This window comes from Amblyomma americanum, chromosome 2 (genome assembly GCF_052857255.1).
Source record: "Amblyomma americanum isolate KBUSLIRL-KWMA chromosome 2, ASM5285725v1, whole genome shotgun sequence".
Lineage (NCBI taxonomy): Eukaryota > Metazoa > Arthropoda > Arachnida > Ixodida > Ixodidae > Amblyomma > Amblyomma americanum.
The window spans coordinates 100,119,839-100,140,389 of record NC_135498.1 but is presented as its reverse complement, the minus strand read 5'-3'; the positions used below and the strand labels follow the sequence as shown (position 1 = coordinate 100,140,389).

At 44.8% G+C, this 20,551-nt stretch overlaps 1 protein-coding gene across 1 annotated transcript in view; it reads left to right on the top strand.

Moving 5' to 3' along the window:
* Window positions 1-20,551, top strand: part of LOC144121668 (ubiquitin-protein ligase E3B) — a 66,173-nt gene that overhangs the window by 5,707 nt on the left and 39,915 nt on the right. The window contains exons 2-14 of the mRNA XM_077655003.1: window positions 710-851; window positions 2,073-2,190; window positions 3,642-3,706; window positions 4,703-4,759; window positions 5,627-5,731; window positions 6,912-7,011; window positions 8,958-9,129; window positions 12,141-12,246; window positions 12,574-12,729; window positions 14,879-14,908; window positions 15,750-15,862; window positions 17,390-17,592; window positions 18,966-19,127. Coding sequence (XP_077511129.1) covers window positions 732-851; window positions 2,073-2,190; window positions 3,642-3,706; window positions 4,703-4,759; window positions 5,627-5,731; window positions 6,912-7,011; window positions 8,958-9,129; window positions 12,141-12,246; window positions 12,574-12,729; window positions 14,879-14,908; window positions 15,750-15,862; window positions 17,390-17,592; window positions 18,966-19,127 — 1,507 coding nt within the window. The 5' untranslated portion in view covers window positions 710-731. The remainder of the gene's footprint in view (window positions 1-709; window positions 852-2,072; window positions 2,191-3,641; window positions 3,707-4,702; window positions 4,760-5,626; window positions 5,732-6,911; window positions 7,012-8,957; window positions 9,130-12,140; window positions 12,247-12,573; window positions 12,730-14,878; window positions 14,909-15,749; window positions 15,863-17,389; window positions 17,593-18,965; window positions 19,128-20,551) is intronic.

Genomic DNA, 20,551 nt, shown 5'->3' with positions numbered 1-20,551 from the left:
GTCTCACAAATGACGTCTTAGGAAGAGCGGCGGAGAACGCAGTCTGCCCGTGGAAAGGCCAGTGGGCCTTAATGGTCCAGCAGCTGCTTGGATCTCTTCAGAGACATTTTTTTTTTTCTATTAGTGAAAAAAAAAATGTGCGTTTAATTATGACAACTTCTTCACAGTAGTGCCACGTGCATTTTTTTTTTTTTAAATAAACATCGCTTGCTTGATGGACAGAGCAGCTGCAAGTTGCACAGCCAGCTCATGCTCGCACATTAATCTGTTCGTTCCTGAGTCCGAGGTTGAGAGAAGGTGGCATGCAGAAGCAGGTGGCCTCAGTAGGCAATATCCCGACAGCCTTTGGTCGCAAAGAGGAAACCTCAGTTGCGATTTCTACTTGCCTACGTTGAAAGCACCAGCATGTAGGACTGTAGAGGCACTTGCAGTTCCATGTCCAGAGGCCATATCTTTTTTTCCTACTTTCCGTTTACTTCCCTTTCCCTTTGATAAAAGCATTTTACTATGACTATTATGCAGTAGATTTCACTGCAGTAGATGTCACACAAAGTAATGATTCTGGAGTGTGATTGAACTCTCGGTGCATTAGAGAGCTGAGGTGCCGTGTTATGTAGGGGCAAGCAGTGTTATACTAGTTTACTGATCATATCAGATGTGTTACAGCAGGGTCTTCCATGGTGTTCCTCTTCAATTGTGGGCTTTGCAGTGTCGGAGGGCAGGGTGCCACCATGTTTGGCGGCAGCCAGCCCGAGTCCGCATCCAAGGAGCACTTCCTGGAGCAGGCCAAGGCGGCACGCATCGAGCGGGCACATGAGCGCAAGCGCGATCAGGCGGCCTCCACCATCCAGGTACTTCCAACCTTGCCTGCTGTATCTGTGTGTGTACTTAGTGGCACTGAGAGGGCTTGTGCATGGTATGGAGACCTTTATGAGTTTGCAGGCCTTCTAAGTATTTTTCTTGATCCTTTAGTAAAATGGAAACTTGGTCTAGTTGTTAGTTACAAGTCTCCCAGGCCTCCCAGGCTCTGCTCCGATTCTTGAAAGCATCAGGCCTGCAGGATAGGCTGTGACTGCACTGCATGCTTACTGACTTCGCATACTGACTTCAATTTCCTGTTACTCCCCTTTTCTCCTTCACCTTTGTATCCTCTCATCCTTTTCTCCCAGTGCAGGTTAGCAAACCAGTTTCTTCTTCCCGTTAACCTTCCTGCCTTTCCTTTTCCTCCTCCGCCTCTTAAGACTTCTCTTCTGTCTTTCTTCATTTCATGGGACTGTTTGAGTTATTGCTTCATTATTGTTCAGAGCATCCGTGTATCGCATATTGCATATGTATGTCTTTCTTATGTGCACCTACATTCGTATCCTCAAATTCAGAGAGAATGCGTTCCACTCTTAGTGACATTGTTATTCTTAGTTTTTGCTCATGTTACAGTTAAGGTACAGTCGTGATCAGTGTTAGAGGAAACAAAGTTTGAGCATTGTTTTATTGACTACTCTTTAATTATGTGTGACAGGCGCAGTTTTCTCTATTGTCTAGCCGCTAGTTTTCCTCTTGGTGTATGTTAACCAAAAGTCATTCTTAAATTTAGTGAATAAATAACCAGAAAGCTTGCACTTTTGTGCATAAAGTTTGTTCCCTATTATATCTCCCGCAACGATACATTTTACTTCTCGAGTAAATATAGTTGACTGATGTGCTTACCGCATGTTTATGTTGGCTGTGTTTTTTTTTTAGTGAGTTGTAGTGCTTGTCAGTGTCTTAGTCTTAGGGGCAACTCCGAATGATCAAGGGATTGGCACATTTTGAACCTCGTCATGCAAATCTATTTCAGCTTCAGGTTTCCTGATTGAAAACTGTAAAATTCCTTGTGGAGATTTAATGTGGAATTTTAGACTGAGGCCACTAGTTGATCACGGTTGTGAGGGTGCACATTAAAAGAGGTGACAGTTTATACTTATACTTCCATGCCCAGTGAAATGCTAGCAAAATTATGCTGCTTCCTTGTGCCAGCGTGTTGTGGGGTGCCCACCGTACCTGTTGCTCCTTACCTTGCCATTTTCCCCCCGCAGGCGGTCGTCCGGGGCTTCCTGTTTAGGCAGCGTCTTCGTGCTGAGTTTCGGCATGAATTCGATGCTGCCCTCAAGCCTGGCGATGGGGAGGAGCCCAATACACCAGTGGCCAAGTCAGGTACGAAAGGCTTGCTAAGGTTCAGTGTGTGGGGCAGTCTTTAATGTCACACTGAGGACTAACTGAAGTATCGATCACGTTATAATGACAAAGACACTACTCCCACTGATAATGAAGCTTTTTGTAAGCTAGAAAAGACCATAAAATGACCGCCGGCCACTTTCAAAGTAGACTCTGATAATGTCAAGGCAGCTTTTTTGCACAGATCTCTGAGGCCAGGCTATGCTGCCATGCATTCACTGCCAAACGGAAGTGAATATCAAGATCGGAGTCAAATTTTCTCAGTAGTAAATGTGTGTTTTGCCACAAAGAGCAAAAAATCAATTTTTATTATGGACAAAAATTGTGTGCCCTTGTCCTTAGTGTCTTTTCTATGACATTTTTTTAATGTTTGTAGGAGACCATCAGATCTCTGGCTTATCTTGTCTGACACACTTGTTCTGCAGGATTTATATCTGGAACTATTAGGTTTGCAGCACGACATTCATGAAATTGAATTAACCATCATTCAGCTTCGGTGTATTGGCATGTGTGCAAGCTATATGAGATGGAACGTTCAGTGCGAACTCTACTGCCGGACTTCCTTTTACCTCTGGGTTGAACTTGTAAACATATTATGCAGATCATCTGTCGGGAGGAAACCTGCTTAGAAGGAACAAAAAGAGGTGTACAGATTACCATGTACTATGTACATTTTTTATCGTTATTTAATCCTTGCCTCAGTATTTTGTCATCTGTTTTAGTTTGTAGCTCTGTCATTTCATAACATTTTTATTTACTGTTTATTATTTCTTTACATTTGTGTTCTGTTTTCTTATTTTGGATTTTTGTGTTTGTCTTTACTATTTCTGTACGTCATGTACAATGTACTTAATTATCAGATTGTTGCTTTGACACCCAATTTAGCCTTTTATAATATTGTAATTTTGTTGGTATTCATTTGAAATGCTGTTTGCCTGCCTTTGTTCTTTTATCTTGTCTTTCTTCAGCTGCTGTATTATTCTTGCTTGTGTCGTGAATTTAGTTTGGTTAGGTTTAGTGCTAAGGTATTCCAATAAAAAAACAAATGACTTAACGAATGAACAAAGTCATAAATATGTCTCCGTGTACTGGACTAATGAGAGCACCACATTTTCATAAGTGGGCTCCATGGGAAGACTTACTGCTGGTGTAATCGAAAAGCTCTTTTAGGGACATCCTTTGCTGTTGTATGAGGTCCTTAAGGAGGTACAAGCGAATTATTATGCTGACGTGGGACCGATGCCTAACATGGCGGTCCCTTTCGGCCTGAGCTTAAACAGATAAATATGTTTCCCCTAACTTTAGGGTCTGTTACTGTGCATCAAAAGAGTGCTTTGTGTCTGTACGAGCTTTGATATGAGTTGTTGCTGTCATAGTGCATGAATCATGGCTGCTTACATGCTTATTATTTTCTTTTTTTCTCATCGTAGCTCTGGATGTCTTCTTTGCTACCCGAAAATTCCTGTTCACATTCCACCCCAAGGTTGACAGAGAGGTATGTCTACTGAGAAACTCGTTTTTTAATTCAAGCTTGGTATGGCTTGTAATTCGCCCACCAAGACTTAGAGCCCCATTGCTGTGTAGAAAACACGATTTTACTCATTTTAATGCACTGCAGGTTTTAACGTAGCAATCAATTCAACATTTTTCCTACATTTATGTAACCAAGTAACATCAAGAAGCTTCACGAAATTTGGAAGGGAATAAATGTGACTACAAAAATTTGCTTAGTCTAAACAAGAGGATGAAGTCTTTTATTACTGCTCTAGTATCATTGCAACCTTATGATATGAGGAACATATGAATAGGACTAAAAGGCCTTGCCTTTGTTTTTCAGCTGTACAGGTTCATTTAAATGTTGATGCATTTGTGGTATCTTGGTCATGCACTAAATGTTGCCCTGCTATTTCCATAAAGTAAAAATACATCTCCTGTTTTAACCGTTTGCTCATTTCCAGTAAAAATGCACAAAAAAAGTGGCCTGTAATGACGCATTTGTTTGATACCAAGTCTAATGAGGGAACTTGCTTTGTCTGTTGAATTTTGCACAACAAAGAGTGGCGGCGGCACCTGTTGTTAATAGGGTGAAATATTCATCTCAGAAGAGAGGGAAGCTGGCATACATTTTATGTTTTTGAATTCAGGTGGCGCACTGTTCCTGCAAAATTTTGTAGAAGTTTATTGACAAGGGCTTCATGTTGGCATGCACTCATGTTTTTAAGCATATTTCATAGCGAACACTTTGGATTACTGGGGCTCTTCTCAAAGCTTGGGGTGAGGGCTGTAATCAGGTCGGGTTCAAATTAAGAAAATTCCTTTGTATGCTGAATAACACTGAATCTGTGATGTTGCAAAGAAGTGCAGGAGTTGGCCTCATGATTTTCGTTGTCTTGAGGGAATTGTTAAAAGAGAAATGTCTTGTTTGAGGTTACAGCATTGAGCCTTCTTGTATTGCTGCCTTGACGACATACTGATTGTCTCTCTGTCGCAGAGGTTTGAAAGGCTGTGCCGGTACATTGTTGCCAGCATGGATGCAGAAACATTGCAGGTGAGTGCAAACCAGTGTGCTTGTGTGCTGGTATAGCAAATCTTTTCCTCAGCCGCAGCATGTCCTTGAGGCACTCGTAAAAAGTGGACTTGAAGGAAGCATATTACCGTAGCATAGATAAGAGCTAAGTGTGTGGTGTAACCTTGTGGTCAAGTGCACCCTTGTGAAGGAATATTGAGCATCTCATTAGGTGTTACATTGGCCTTCCGAGATTTCAGGACTAATTATGGCATGGGTCTAATACTGAGTTGCAGACTTGTGACATTTCTTGTGAGCAGACTAGAATGTGGTCTCCTCTCCAAAGAATGCCATTGTGTCCAGTGCTCCCAGTATGCAGCGGCATTGAAAGGCGAAGTGTAAAATGCCAGCCGCATTCAACTGGGGCATAGGTACCAGTGAAAAGCCCAAACTCCTAGCCACATGCTGTTATGCCATAGCAAATGTGACATGGGAGGGACAAACTGGCCATAAGCATGGGCTTATCCGCATTGGAGATTGCTGATCAGCAGTGTCACGAGCTAAGAAAACTGATATCAAAGACTTACATATTAATGCTGAAAGGATGTGGTGCAGCAGGGACATCTACTATCCTGGCACTGGTTGCATGCCAGAGTGATGCAGCCTTCATGATCGCATGTTGACCAAGATCTGAAATACCAAAACCGAAGTTTCGGCGGTGGTGAGGGAGTCATTTGCAATAAGAATTTTGTGTGCTTCTGGGAACTTGTGTTTGTGGATGAGCGGTCAATAGGTCACCACATTGTTTAGTGCATGTTTCAGGTTTGCAGTATTCTTCCCAAATAAAGATCAAACCTGTCTTATTCAATTTTTTTTTTTTTTTTTCACCACCGGCCTTTGCACTTCTAGGAGAGCTATGTTTCTGTGGCTCTGAACAAAGAACACACAGTTCTCTGGATCCAGCAACTGAAGGGAATCCTGGGAAATTGCTGCAGTTGCCTGAAGGACATCCGTGTGAGTGCAGTAACTCATGTTCTCACCACAGTGATACTTTTGAGTGTTCTGCACTGAAACTAATTACGGTCAACAGTTATGTTTTGTTAATGATTACCATATTTACCGTAATCTGGCACAACCATAGTTGTACAGTCGATTCCAGATATTGAATTATTGCTTATATCGAACTATCAAGATATCCCCTTGAAAATCTTGTGCAAAAATATAGCGGTGTTTGCGTTTAGCTAGCTATCGTTCAGCAGAAAATCTGATATATCAAACTGCGCGCTGCGCTTGTGCAAGCTGTGCTTCACCTAACGGCGCTTCCGCAATGACTTTTTGCACATGGAGCCAGGTTAGCTGTGTGGCTGAGCACCTGCTGGCAGCACTAGTGCTGTGAAATCACGTGACGAGGTGAACATGGGGTTTGGCTAGGGTGGCCTTGATTCTGTTGTGCTTCTTTTCAACGCGACACCTCTGTCATGCGGGGAAGGTGACGTTCGGAGCACCAGTATTCGCGTGATGAAGCCAACCTAGCTGACTGAAGGCTGGCAACTGCTCTCGCGTGGCCTGCTTCGCTCTGAAGGTGGCGCATAAATTAACTGTACGCTAATTTTAATTGAGATATTATTACATTTATAGTGTACTGGTTACAAGATTAGGTCTTCATCGCGGTGTTCTGATAACTGCATTCAGTTGTGTCAATAATGTTTATGGTCTCATTGTCATGGCTATGGAAAATTTTACTGTTCCCACAAATTTTGGTTGCCGTGGGTTGCAACTGTTAGTACAAGCATCAGCCATCAGTGTGAGCTTGCTTCATAATTTCTCCGCCACTTTGGAGGTACTTGCCTTATGGAATCACAAGAATTTTTATAGTTTTTCATTTACTTCTTCATAATATATGTCAAAGGAAACTGTTATGATCAGTGCAATAACAGCACAGAGAATTTCATGATAAGACTAAGGTGGGTGGACTCTTTTGTTCACTTATTTGGAGCCATTTCTATGCAGCGCTCATGTGTTAAATTAACATGTAAACTAGATGCAGATCATGTGGTGACCTTGCTCTTTCTCTGGGATCTTTGAGCGTTGTGGGAACCATCGGTGCCCTCTTCAACATGATTGTGGGGCCTCCCCTTTAGCGCAAAGTTTGTTCAGTGTTGATTGCTGGTGTTGCGTGATGTTTGTGCCACAGCCGGAGTGCCCCCAGGATGCCAAGTCCCTAATGCTGCACCTGCACGTGCTGGTCACCTTCACCAGCACCTCGTCTTGGAAGGTGCTCAAGGACAAGACGTGTGAGTGTTTTTTGTGTATGTGGGGGCCCCTTGTTTGCTGGCTCATTTGCAAGATGCTATTCCCTCTTTGCCTGACCTGGTGTGCCTGTTCATAGCAGTGCCGAGAGACCTGCAGTTTGTTCTGGCTCCTAAGCTGAATCTTTGAATGCTCAGGGGCAGGCCCAGTGCAGTAATGGGCAATGCCTCTGACACTAGGCCTGCCATTTCTTAGTTTTTTTCTTTCCTAATTTGTGGTGTTTCATTCCTGAATGTGCTCTCATGTCCTTGGGTACTGAACAATCGTCCATTAGGCAACATTGTTTTCAGGGATACAGTGGAAACCGTGATGGTGAAAATGCTGGGAAGGGATGTTCACAGGGAACTCTATAATCGCAGTGGCCTCCACAGCTATTATTCGGGGCTGGTTGTGGCCGTACCTCTCAGTGAGCAGGAAAAGAAATTACTTTTTGTTCTAGGAAAAGTTGTGCACAGCAGTGCTTGTTTCGTGACTGTTGTGTCAGCATTAACAGACTTGAGGTGCTATTTGAGATGGTGATAATGTCATTACCATGGACCTCAAGTATCATGTTTTGTTTCTTGAATTGTTATTATCTGCATTAGGTACAGTTAATCATGGGTTTGCCTAAATCATCCAGAATGTTGACATGTGTAAAATTTGAGCCACCATTTTTACAGGTACTGCGCGCATCCTGGCAACCGTTTTATCATGATTTAATGTGATGGCGTTGTCTTTGTGGCATGGCCTCCTGCTGCACATGAGCGGCCAAATCGATGCATGTCATCGGCTTTCAGAGGGTGCTGGAGAACCCTGCATGTCCTGGCCTTCATTCCTTCTTACCTAAGGTGCATGTGGAAAAGAGCACGTGGATGCATAGCCCCACAGAAAGTGCCTGAATTTAGGCTGATAACGACTGGATGTACATATCAACAAACTTTGATATAACGAATACAGATAATGCTATCTATTGGCTATATCGAACTCTTTGCAAATATTTTTGACAAAAGCATGCAATTTCTACTTTATATATTGAACATGATTGGCTTGGCCGTGAAATGGATGTGTCGAACTCCTGTTCCATTAAAGTCCCTCCTCCTCCTCCTTCCCAGCGCCAAACAGTGCCCGTTCTCAGGGCAGGCGGCAGGCTTCGCCGCACTACACGAATGACTGGTGGTGATGCGGCGATCGTGCCAAGGTTTGCGCTTTTATCTTGCGCTCGCCAGCAGCAGCGTGTAGGGTTGGAGTCCAGCAGTCGGCACGCATTCATGCCTCTGGTATTCGCTGACAGTGTCGTGGAAGCAGCAGCCTAGGTGATTGTAAGCTTGCAGTAACAATCCTGCGCTCATGCCAGCATCTCGCAGAAGTGATGAAAACGACGAAATTTTGCTCTGATGTACCTCTTTCCACGTGACACGGCTGTGGTGCAGGAAAGCCAACCTAGCTGGCACTTGGTTTTTAGCGGCTGGTCGAAGTGCCTTCGAAATGGCACTAAAACCTGATAAAACGTCCCTCCATTTCTCTATTAAGTATCGCCTGAATCGCTGTACCTTCAGTGACTAAACTGAGCTGCTATTACGCGTGTTTCTGACAGAATTATCTATTACGAATTTTGGCTATATCATCCGATTTTTCGATTTTTTACCTGTTCGCTATAGCAGGGTTTCACTGTACTACAATAAGCAACTACAGTATCATTAGTCAAAATAAAGTGGGAAAAGAAAAGATGAACATGCTTGGATTTAGGTACTTGGGGGAACCCAAAAATTCCTTCAAAAGGTCCCAGGGACTCTACAGAGTCCAATTTAGGAACTACTACAAAGCCTTGTGCAGCGTTTATCATTTGCAGTGCACACCTGCATGGTTGCTCACAATCTGACCTGTGCAGACATCTTGACTCTAGAGTTATGCGTGGCTGTGCCTCAAGAGGCTGCTGCTTTGCTGTGAACAGGTGAACCCCTGCGGCCTGTGCTGAGCCAGCTGTGTGCCAGTGTCGGGGCCCACCTGGTGGGCAAGGGTGGTCTGTACGGTGCCATGCAGGCCCTGCTGCTAAGGGGCCTGGCCAGGGCCAAGCCGACCCTCAAGAGGGCCCCCCTCATGGCCACCATCAACCTGGCACTCAGGTGTGTCATATGGGTGTCTGTGTGTACTGGTAAGGAAACATCATCATCAGTGCCTGATTACGGCCTCTGCAGGACAAGGGCCTCTCCCATATCTCTCCAATTAACCCAGTCCCCGACCCACTTAGCTTTCTGCTGCCCCCCCCCCCCGCTGCGCTTGCTTTCTCTTGGAATCCAGTCGATTATCGTTAACAACCATCGATTATCCAGACTTCGCATTACATGACATGCCCTGCCCTAGCCAATTTCTTCCTCTTGATTTCGACTAGGATGTCGTTAACCCACGTTTGTTCCCTGACCCATTCTGCCCTTTTCCTGTCCCTTAACATTACACATATCATTTTTCTTTCCATAGCTTACTACGTTGTGCTCAATATAAGTTAACTCCTTTCGTTAGCCTCTACGTTTCTGCCCATGCTGCCAGCTTTTTCACAGGGCAGCTCCCTCTGTTCTATAAGGGTCCACTGTGCCTAGGAAATGGTCCCATTGTCATCACATTCACTGTAAGGCCTGGTGGGCAGAGCATGTGGCTCTGCTATGCATTCTTGTGGACTGGAGTGGGCCACAATGCAGTGTTTTACGTGTGGTTGTGAGCTCTTACATGCAACAACAGTTTTCCGCTGCAAAATAATTGCACTCCAGCATCTGTTCTATCTGTGTCTTCTTTTTGTGGAGCCTAATAAATGAGACTTTTTTTTGTCTTAGTGCCGTTTCCATGTGTCACGAATGTGTTACTGGAAAGACCATTGTTGTGCTCCCCTTTCGAAAGGTATTTAACAGTAGTAGAAATAGCAAGTTCATTTGCTAAAAATGCGAGCGATCATACTGGTTTGTTTTTGTAATGTGTAGGTGTAGGGCAAAAGGGTAGACGCTTGGGCTTGTTGGTTCATTTCAAGGGTAAAAAACGTAGTGCAAAAAAGAAGGACTCAGAACGACAAACACACACATAGCACTGTGCGTGTTTGTCTTTCTGAGTCCTTGTCTTTTTTGCACTAAGTTTTTTACCCTTAAGTGAAGGGCACCTGTACGTAATGAGTGTGTGCATTTGGGGCATATATTTGTAGTTGATGTAAAGTTTCACCGGTTTTCTTAAAAGGGGCATACTGCATCCTGCTTGTTTCCTTTTATTTTGGTCAAAAACACGAGTCTAGCTTCAGCACAGCCGATAGCGGCCGGCTATAAGTGGAGGCCACAGGATAGTGCTATCGCGTTCTATTATTAAAGGCCAAGCGTAAACGACTTAGTTTTTTTTTTTTTTTCAGAAATGTGAAGTGGGGGTCGACTTACAATCGTGTAAATACGGTACAAGCCACCCCCGGCCCACGCACGACTTCCCCAGGGGTGTGCGCTTGGAGGAGGCTCCGCAAACACCACTGTGCCCTTTCGGAGGCAAACTCAGTTTCGAACATTTAGCCTGCAAAGGTGGTTCGTGTTTTCAAGGTCGCAGTCAATTTAAATAAACAAGGGGCAATTATGTCGAAAAGTTTGAAGCCTCCCGTGACTTGCAAAGTGAAGACTTCAACTCAAGCTCGTACACACTAACCAGCCTGTCTCAACAAACATACAGGTTCAACACTGCTGTAAGCAATCCTTTGTTCGAAGAGAAAACTTCACAGTATCACTGCAGTCTTAAGCAAGTCTGATTTCTTCGGCTCTCTGACGTATCGGGAAAAAAAAGAAAAGAGCCCCAAGTGGGCTTTTTGCCGCATGAGGCAGATTTAGGGTTGTTTGACGGCAGAACGAATCACTGTCTCATCAACACAACAATCGGCACATTCGCTACAAGATGCGGTGAATGACACAAGATGTGGCCTCCGCCAGATGTGAAGTCTGCGGCCTCAATTGTGGTCGTTTCTGTGTCTATGTTGTACAGGTTTTGTAAGGACCTCGTCTTTGATGAGCGCTAGCCGGTGACAGGCTTCAGCAGATCACGCTAACACTACGTGGCGGTGCAGCAGCGGCGCGGTGGCTGCCGGTTTTCGTGCACAGGAAATGTTCCACGCTGACCAAGATTTACTCTTGGCTGGAGTATATTTTTGGGCCAAACAAAGCGCAGAGGCACTTGGTGAGCTGAGCACGGACGCAGTGCAAGGTTCTCTTTGGGAAGCTCATATGTAATGCTGATGTCTGCGAGGCGCAACTGCCGGCTTCTCTTGGCTGGGAACCATACAAGCACACAGATCCGATGAAGTAGGCAGTCGAGCTCTGGACGCTTCTAATCAGTGATTGGTGCGTGTGGCACAGCCAAGACCTGTGCAAACTGTTGAATGCACTCCAACACAGGCTGACATCGTCACTCTTCCCCTAGTTCTGTTCAGGCGCGATAACATTTCTGTTTTTATGACCCACCATAAAAAAGATTCGAGGGGTCTTACCTTTGAAAGGGGCACTGACATCCTACTAGAATGCCGCTGCTGCTCTGCCACAGTCATTCTTTGAAGCGGGCAAGCCCCATAGTTAAGTTCACGGAAGCCAGGGTAATATTGTGCACCAGCGGTGGACTTTAGTGTTTGTTTATTTTAGCACACCCTGCTCCCTTTTCATGATATTCTTGCGAAAGCGGTATTGATAGTTATATATGACCACAATGTAGACCGTGCAGTGTGCCCCAAATGGCAAGTTCTTGGCACCTGCGGCTCACTGTAGTCGAATTTTGTGTCCGCAGATGTTCATTCTATTTGAGATTAGGATGCCATGGCCCTAATGCAAGTTGTGATGGTCACGTCCTCTTTGTCCGTAGTAAGCAATTGTTCATTTTAATTGGGCCGTTATAAGTGGGCTCAGTTGTACCTTTCTGCTTCATTGCATGAGATGGCTGCTAGACCTGTTGACGATCTTAGAGTATTACAGTGTTAATAGCAGTGTACATTACTGACTGGGCGTTGTTTCCCAACGAAAAAAATGACGTTACGCAAGCATGTGCTAACTCATATGTCACCGCGTCACCTTATTGCCTTAGTGACGTAACGAAATAGTAGTGAGTGACATAAGCTGCCTGTCTTTTGTGCTCTCAGGCCTCTGATGACGGGGCAATTCTCAGAGGACCTGATGAACCTGTTCCTCCTGCACGTCCTCTCGGTGCCTGCACTCGTACACCACATGCTGAACATTGCCCCCGAGGTAAGTGGGAGGCAGGCATTCTTTGCTCAAGTAGGGCAGCCTTCAATGCTTGGGTCACAGTTTTGCGGTTTCGTTTTAACTTGGCAGCAGTGTTGACAATTGGCAGGCTGCTGTGAACATAGCGTGGACATGATGTTGACGTATAAACATGGACACTGATTGGATTATGGACACAGACCACTGTACTGCATGACGTTCTGTGAGGCAGATACTTGTGCAGCACCGTGCATGAACAAGAAGGCAGCACTGCATTCGTTGGGTGCGAAGTGAAAACGTGCCCCTTGCAACTGGCGTCGTCGCACCACTTCTGGCGTGCAACATGCGCAGGCAGTGACGCTGCTCAATGCCCATGGCCTGTTCCGCCGGAGCCTGGACATCCTGGTGGTGGAACAGAACATGCGCATCCTCTTCAATGCCCTCGAGGGGAACTATGCCCTCTGCCTGCTGGCAAACCTGGTGCACCTCGCCTACCTCAACATCGAGGTACGTCCTCTCGAAGCCTCAACCGAGAGCAGTTGTCGGACAGATGGGAAAGCTTTGTGTCCCCCACAGCCCAGAGATCGTTGCTGAGGATGCCATGTCCACTTGCTTGAATGACTTAGCTCTGCACCTTCCTGCAGAGAGAGTAACGAGGCAGGGTACAACTCAGCCCTCCCTTGCCTACTGTTCTAATGTGGCACTCTATGAGAAGGTGGGGTGTTTACTACGCTCACCTATCAGTTGGTGTTGCTTAAAACTGGCTAGGGTGGGTCCCTTCCATTTCATTATTATTATTTTTTCCTCGGGAAAGATCTGTTTCAGGATAATGTTTTGTTCACATCCAATCCAAGCTGCAGTTTTCCATGTGATCATTTGTAGCAGACTTGAGGCTTACTGTGTACTCACAGAGGATGTACGGGTCAAAACAGAACGTATGTAGGGTGAGTGAATATTCGAAAATTTTGAATAGCGAATCGAATACCCTTCTAGTATTCGTTTATTTGAACAAATCAAAGTGTATTTTCAAACTTATTTGAAACAAATAGAATTTGTTCTCAACACTTTGAATAGTTTTCGAATAATGGCAGGAGGTTCGATTAAAGCCAGCCGTATTTTTATTCGACGAAACGGCCTACACCGATGCCGCGGACCATCCATTCATGAAAACTATCATGGAGCGCCACGACGTGGTCCATTTGTGTGGTAGTGTTCATAATGCTTGTACGTGGCCTCTAAGACTGGACAATGCTGCAGCACTCGGGCAAATTCAGGAAAACCCTGTTTTGAAGCTCTATCTCGGAGGTCACGGCTCATACATAGGTAACACCAGTCACATTCTTGCGGTGTGATACTAGTGCCGCCAGGTACCCACCGGTTTTCTGATGGGTACAAGGCTTCCTTCGACCTGGTGCTCGGCTTTTCTGGGGTCAAACGCTTAAGAAAAGTGTCTTCGACCAAACAAAGCAGATGGCAGTTTTCGTGTTATAACTTGATGGCCTTAGAGTTAATGTAGTGACTTCGTGTTGCGACCCATCAGCTCAGATGAGTGTTGTGTCTTTTAGTAGCTATAACTCTAACTTATACCTTTTAAACTTATGGCACCGTACAGGAGCAGTGCCACAAGTGTCGCCTTAACGTTTCAAACGATTGCTCGTTCTGTACAAATATTTGCACAAGCAGTACTAATATTTGATTCGTATTCAATTTGGTTTATAGCTACAGTATTCACGTTTGACTTGGAAGCGAAGCTGCGCTATTCGTATTCGATTCGCTTTGGAAAAAGTACTATTCGCACAACCCTAAACTTATGTCATCACATGACAGCCCTCCTCAGTGATTCAGCTCGTGTGAAGAAAACAATGATTGCAGGTTTAATTTTTGAGTCACAAGTATTGCTCCAAGGTTCAGAGATTGACTTTAGTCTGCCAAAGCTCTGTGGGGTCACAACTTATTTCAGTGATTCTGAAATTCCATAAAGCTAGGAAAGATTCTTCTATGTGGCTGTCTGTTGGAGGGAATCAATTCAGGCAGAAAATTAAAAATACCCAAACACGGTTTTATTTCACTTCCATTGAGCACTGGTGGTATGCCTTTTGTGTGCCCTAGCTTCTGAAGTCTGTAGCTTATTTTAACTGTTGTCTTTCAGCGGTAGTAGGGGCATTACTGCTGAGGTACTAAAATGTGTTACCTTGAAGCTTCTGAGTACATAGTCTTTCTTGTGTTTTCTTTTTTTCCTTGTTACTTTCTGCAGTCAGTTCATCTGGCTCAGCACTGAATAGATCTGTGTTAAAATTCTCACCTTTAAAAAGCGATAACAGAAAGTTGAATACGCTGAAAGAAGTGCAGTATGGCCAAAGTTTCATGCAATCACTCCCCAGTATATATGAAGTGTTTTCCTGTAAAATGCTTTGTTTTTGCTGATTACATGAAATGAGAGTGTAAAGCTCGGGGAAAAATCTGACCTCTTCATTTCCACCCATAAACCCTGAAGGTGGGTGATATGCTAAGGTGCGGTACTGTGACTTCACTTCCATTTCTTCACTTTGTAACTGTGAAAATTTCATAAAGAAAACAAACCTTGCTTCACAAGCAGCCGCAATTGCTTGAACCTAACAAAATTCTTTCTTGCTATTTCTCTTCCTCTTTCTTTTAGAACCTGAGTTCAAGGCTGCTCGACTTTGTGGTACGTTTCATCTTCCTGCTATTTTCTTTTTGTGTGCATGTAGTGTGTAGTACATGGAAGGAACCACAGGACATAAGTGACTTGCTTGGAGGGTTACCTTTTGAATTGTGCTGACATTTAGGCCAGGTTACAGCAATCGGAAGTGGCTAGCTCTGAAACTTGGGGAGAGGTGAAAATGATTTTTGTCTTGAAGTCAGTTGGCGATTGTACTTGACGACTGAATTTCTTCCATCGCCATATTTAAAAGCATACTTTTCTGCAGTCTCGAACTTCGAAATAATGTGAAATTGTGAGAGGCCTCTAAATGCTGCTGTTTGCTTCGAAGCTTGGACTAAATATTGGTCTCTGCTTCAACATGTAAATTGGACGTGACTTGTTTGCTTCGGCACTCAAGACAGCTGAATATTTGCACGACTCTGCGTTCGACACTAACACTGAAACAAGGGCTGAGAGAATTTGTGCATGCCATTGCCTTGTGGTGGCAGCATTTCATATCCAGCAGTTCCCTGTCTAGATGCAACTACCAGTGCACCTGTAAATCTTAAATAGACATCTTTGGAAGGTACGGAAGAGATAGATAAGTCGCTTTCCATTTTTGAAGTTATTGAACCTTGATGGCATTGCTCACCTTTTTAAAGGAAGAGAATGTTAGTTTTAGCTGTCTGGCACGATTGGCTGTGGGTTGTGGTTATGCAGCATTTCTTTTTTTTTTTGCTACTCGAAGACAAAATACGCATATCGGCAGGCAGCCACAGGCGATGCAGATGCACGTCAGTCTTAGCCACCTGTGCCATGCTGTTGTTGTTTCATTTGTGGTGTTCCGTCTATTCCTTGGTACCAGCACGTGGCCACTAAGCTGCTGGAGAGTTGCCAGAAGTATGTGGTGAACAAGCGCTCCAACCTCACCCACTGGCACCCCATTCTGGGATGGTTTGCCCAGAGCATCGACCACGGGGTGCGCCCTTGCCCTCTCCTTTGTTTCTTTTTTTTTATCATCATCATCAACATCAGTGTACCGGTGTCCCTTACTTGCAGTGCGCATTGCTTTCCACCAGCTTACAGAGTGCGTGCAGTGTTCGCATTGCAGAAAATTGAGGCAATATTCAGTGGACAATCTGGAGGTGCTTTTTTTGCTGTGCAGCCTAAAGGCTTCTTGTTTCTCTTGTGAGTCTGTATCAGTTTGGCGTGATTGATTGGCCATTTTGAAGCAGCTTGATCTGTAGCTGGAGCTGCATCTCTGGATTGTTGGCCAAGTGGAGTCCAATTTCGCCAGAACTTCATTAGAGGCTGCCAGGACTTCCTGAATAGCCAGACAGAATTATTGTGTATTTCAACGATTTTGAAAACATCGGAACATAGCTGAAATGGTGTTGCTCAATTCAAAAGCTGTGTTTCTAACCATGATCAGTTCCAGTAGCATTTGAAGTATTGTACGGAGAGGCAGCAGTGATGGTGAACTTCAGTACAGTGTCACCGTAACTACTGCTTCTCTTGTTTGTTTTACTGACATTGCAGCAGTCAGCAAAATAATCTTTCCTGAACCACCTCAAAAGAGAGACACCTAAAAAGTAAGAAAGACCAGCGATGTGTCAGTCAGTGTCCGTACTGGTGCACGCTAGCCTTGGCTCGCTGATGCGCTCCCACTAGCCAATACTGTCACCGGCTTGTAGTGAAGCTCAGAATACAAAACGGGGCAACTCCAATCGACACGGCACCTCTTGGACCGCATCTCAGTTAAACGGTTGGAAGCGCCGAATTTTAAGCTCACATGGCTGACTTCGGCCTCCGCTCTTTCGCGCTCTGGGTGCATTGGAGCAAGCCAAACAGTTTGAATTAAGTGAATTTGAGAGAATCTGCGGTGCGAATTAAGCCGCTTTAAAATGCATTGAATGTATAGCCAGCCAACCAAAATTTTGAAATTGTTCTGAATTTACCGAAAGGTTGGATTATCCGAGTTTGGATTATTGTGAATCTACTGTATTTTTAATTGCTTGTGGATGGATTTGACGCCTTGCTTCAAAACAACCAGGGGAATTCGTCAAGTGCAGGATGTCAACCTCTTGGCTCTCTTAGCATCGTATGCATTTTTGGTTATGTACGATCAGAGTTGATGATGTACAGAGCATACAAGTCTCTCAGAGAGTGAGCTTTCGCTTTGCTGTGGTGTTAAGTCAGCTCAAAAATAGTACTCTATATGCGTACTCTTGCAGTCGCTACAATGCTGGTAGTTGCCATATTCTCTTTTCAATAAATGTGATTGAGCTTTTCAGGGTGACTTGCCTCCTGACGTGGTACATGCTTGTTCTAATTTTTAGATTGGGCATATGGCTTCTTTGAGCCCTTCGTTGGCTTTGTACTCGCACTTGTGGGCAGTATCATTTTTGGTGACATTGTAAGGTGGCCTTGCACCACTTTTGAGTGCCATCTTTCCATGAGAAGTGAAGCAGCTGCATGAGGTACTTCGCATCTTCTCTTTTGCAGCCTTCACGAGTCCCTCTCCTACGTAAAGCTGCAGCTGCAGCTGCTCTGGAGTGGGCCCCTGGTCAAGGTTCTCTTCAGCCCGCTGGCCGAGATGCTGGAGCAGAGCGACGGTGGCACAACGGTAGCGCCACCTACGGCGCAAGGTGCACAGCCGGACACGGCCGCCAATGTCCCCAGCTCCCCTGCTAGTGCGAGTGCCTCTAGTGAGTTTCTCCTTGCCTTGTGGCAGCTGGGCTTGAAATCACAGTTTTCAGTGGAGGCGAGATTCGAGAATGCTTATGCACTGAGATTTGAGTGCACGTTAGAGACCCAGATGGTAGAAAATAATCTGGAGCCTTACACTGCAGCGTCCCTCATATAGCCCGCACTGTTGTTTAACACATAAACAATCATTAAATTATTGGAGCAATTAAACTTTACACGGACATACGGGGTTTAGGTCAAAAATTTATAGATGCTATGCCTTGCAAATTTCTTGGAGTGAAATTTCATGAAATTGGGATCCAGTTTGCAGAAACTGAGTTGTCCATCGTTATTGTTTTGAGTAGTGCTGTTGAGCGGGTGCCTTGGAGATCAGAAGCCTGCCTTAGTATTGGGCTGCTGAGCCACAGAGAAGAACAGATTTGGGAGCTCTGCTTAAAGTGGCATAAAACCGCGCATGTTGTACGAACTTGCAAATAATGTGAGGCAGAATTTCAGACCAGTGAAAAGGCAAAAAAAAAGTTTTATCCACATGTGCAGCAGAACTCCACTATTAAACTTTTGTAGGAGTGTAAAAAAAAAATGCTATCAAGGGAATGTAGTTCATTAACACACTGTAAACCAAAGCTGTTGCAAATTTATTTAAATCCCAGAGCATGAAGAAATTCTACATTACTCTCTCCAGCTTTTTTTTTCAACTTCCTGAGAGTGCAAGAGACTTCTCTAGAATTTTCAAGGTTTTCTGGCTCTCGTGATCGTAACTTGCATTTGTTTTGCTTGCGAAGAACAGTCACAGGCAGGCGATTGAAGCTGCAGAGTCTTAGTACATCATTATGCCCTTCGTCCAGAAATATATGAGGGAATCACAGAGGTCCGGGAAGCTTTGTGGTCTAAAAAAAGTCTAGGGTCATACGGTATGCAAAAAGTATGAACGAGCTAAGATCAACGGCTCAGCGATGTGGAATAAGGGATCAGGCCAGCAGCAACAAAGAAGTTAGTTACATAATGATAACGAAAGATGCAATATTGGGATTTACAACCACTGCCCAAAGTAGCAGCTGTCCTTGTCCTCTCATTTCAACAGAGCATTGCATGCTTATGTGCGCTCTTATTCTTATCATCATCACAAATCATCATCAGTCTAACTACATCCACTGGAGGCCAAAGGACTTTCCCAGCAATGTCCCCTGTCTTGGGCCTTCTTCAGCCACTCTACCCTTGCAAGGTCCCTGATCTTGCTGCCTCTTGCATTTTCCTGCTGCATTTGCTCCTAGTCTAGCTTGGAATTATTTTCTCTATGCCTGGTCTTGGGTTGTGGCCCGTGGTTTGATAAGCCCCATTGGTGTGACACATGGTCCTGTCCCGTGGCTTGCAGGCCTATTGAAGAAGGCCTTGGAGCGAGCATCGTCAGGTCGGACGAGCAGTGTGCAGTACCGGCGACTGGGGAGCCCCGAAATCACAGCAGTGGCCCTGACGTGCGCCCTCTTCGAGACTGCGCTTGCCGGACTGGCCCAACTTCGCCTGGACATCCTGACCGGTACGGAGTGGCAGTGATACTACTGGTGCGCCTGCAAGAGGGGACTGGGGAGCAGGCACATACAATGTGCATTAATGTGAGGTAATGCGCGCATCTGTGTAACTGTAGCCTAGGTGAGGGAGGGCAAATGGCATCGGGATGGGACCAGTTCCTTAGTATGTGTCAGCCATCAATGCACCTGATGCTGCAGGGCTCGTGAGAATAGCTGTCTTTAAAAAGTCGAGAGTTTGAAAAAATTGTTTTTGGTCAGGCACTACATGAGCTTAGAAATTGTGGTCATTGACCGAGCCAAAGATGGAGTGACACTTCTGGAATCCTTGTTGTTCCTTGTCCACAATCTGAATGTGGTTTTCACTCCTGTTGGTCCATAATCAGACAAACTAACGAAGTGGTAGTAGTGTCGCAACATTCATCTGTGATGTGTTCTGCAAAGTTGCTAGCAGTTTTCTTGAAGATCTGAAACAATGTTTTTCTAAGATTTAGTTGAGAGGCAATGCAGCATAACCTGCTTTCTTATCATTTGACGGTTCCATACCTAGAGCACCTTCTGTTGCTTCCCAGAAATAGCTGTAGCTGCTGCTCTAGCACCCCCATCTTTTCCCACCCATAGTTTCCACCCCAAATGTGCCCCTCTATGTTTAGGTTGATGCTGTCTTTTCACTCCACTGTTACATGGGCAGTCCTCACTATTGTTAAGCCAACTGCGATTGACTTCAGTCTTGGTTCAGTAACATTACATGCCACTGGCAACTGCCCTGCTCTCCAGGCAGCAGTTTTGTCCTACAGGTGCTGACAGTCTGACTTGGATGCTTTGGCTGACAAGGGGGTAATCGGTAGTCTCATCATATCAGCAGGCCCAACAACATTCTCCGCGGTTGTTTCTTTACTTGCAGTGCGTAAGATTGGCACAGCGCAGCAGCTGTGTGTTTATATGCAGGCATGTAAAACACGAGCTCAAAGCTGCAACGAAGGGGCTACATCATATGTGGATTTATTGGATTTTCTTGACCATATATGCTGTTCAGATATGAGACACACAAAATTCAAAACTTGCACATATTTTGTGATTTCTGAAATTAATGCATAAAATGAATGCTAAGGGTTGAGGTAACAGATATTTTTGCTTATTGGTACACCTCTTATGGCACAAGGCATTGACTGATGGATTGAACTGCACTGTGCTGAAGTAGCCAGGCAAATTACTTGGCTGGCCATTCAGATCTGTGGAAGTTCAGAGGGGGAGACAATTAGCAGCCTGACAGTTCTTTACATCATGTGAAATGCACAATGTGAAACACGAATACATACCATATTTACACGATTGTAAGTCTACTCGAATGCAAGTTGACCCCCCCAAAATCACATTTCCGAGATTGTTTAAGCTTGGCCTTGAATAGTTGAACGCGATAGCACCATCCAGCTGG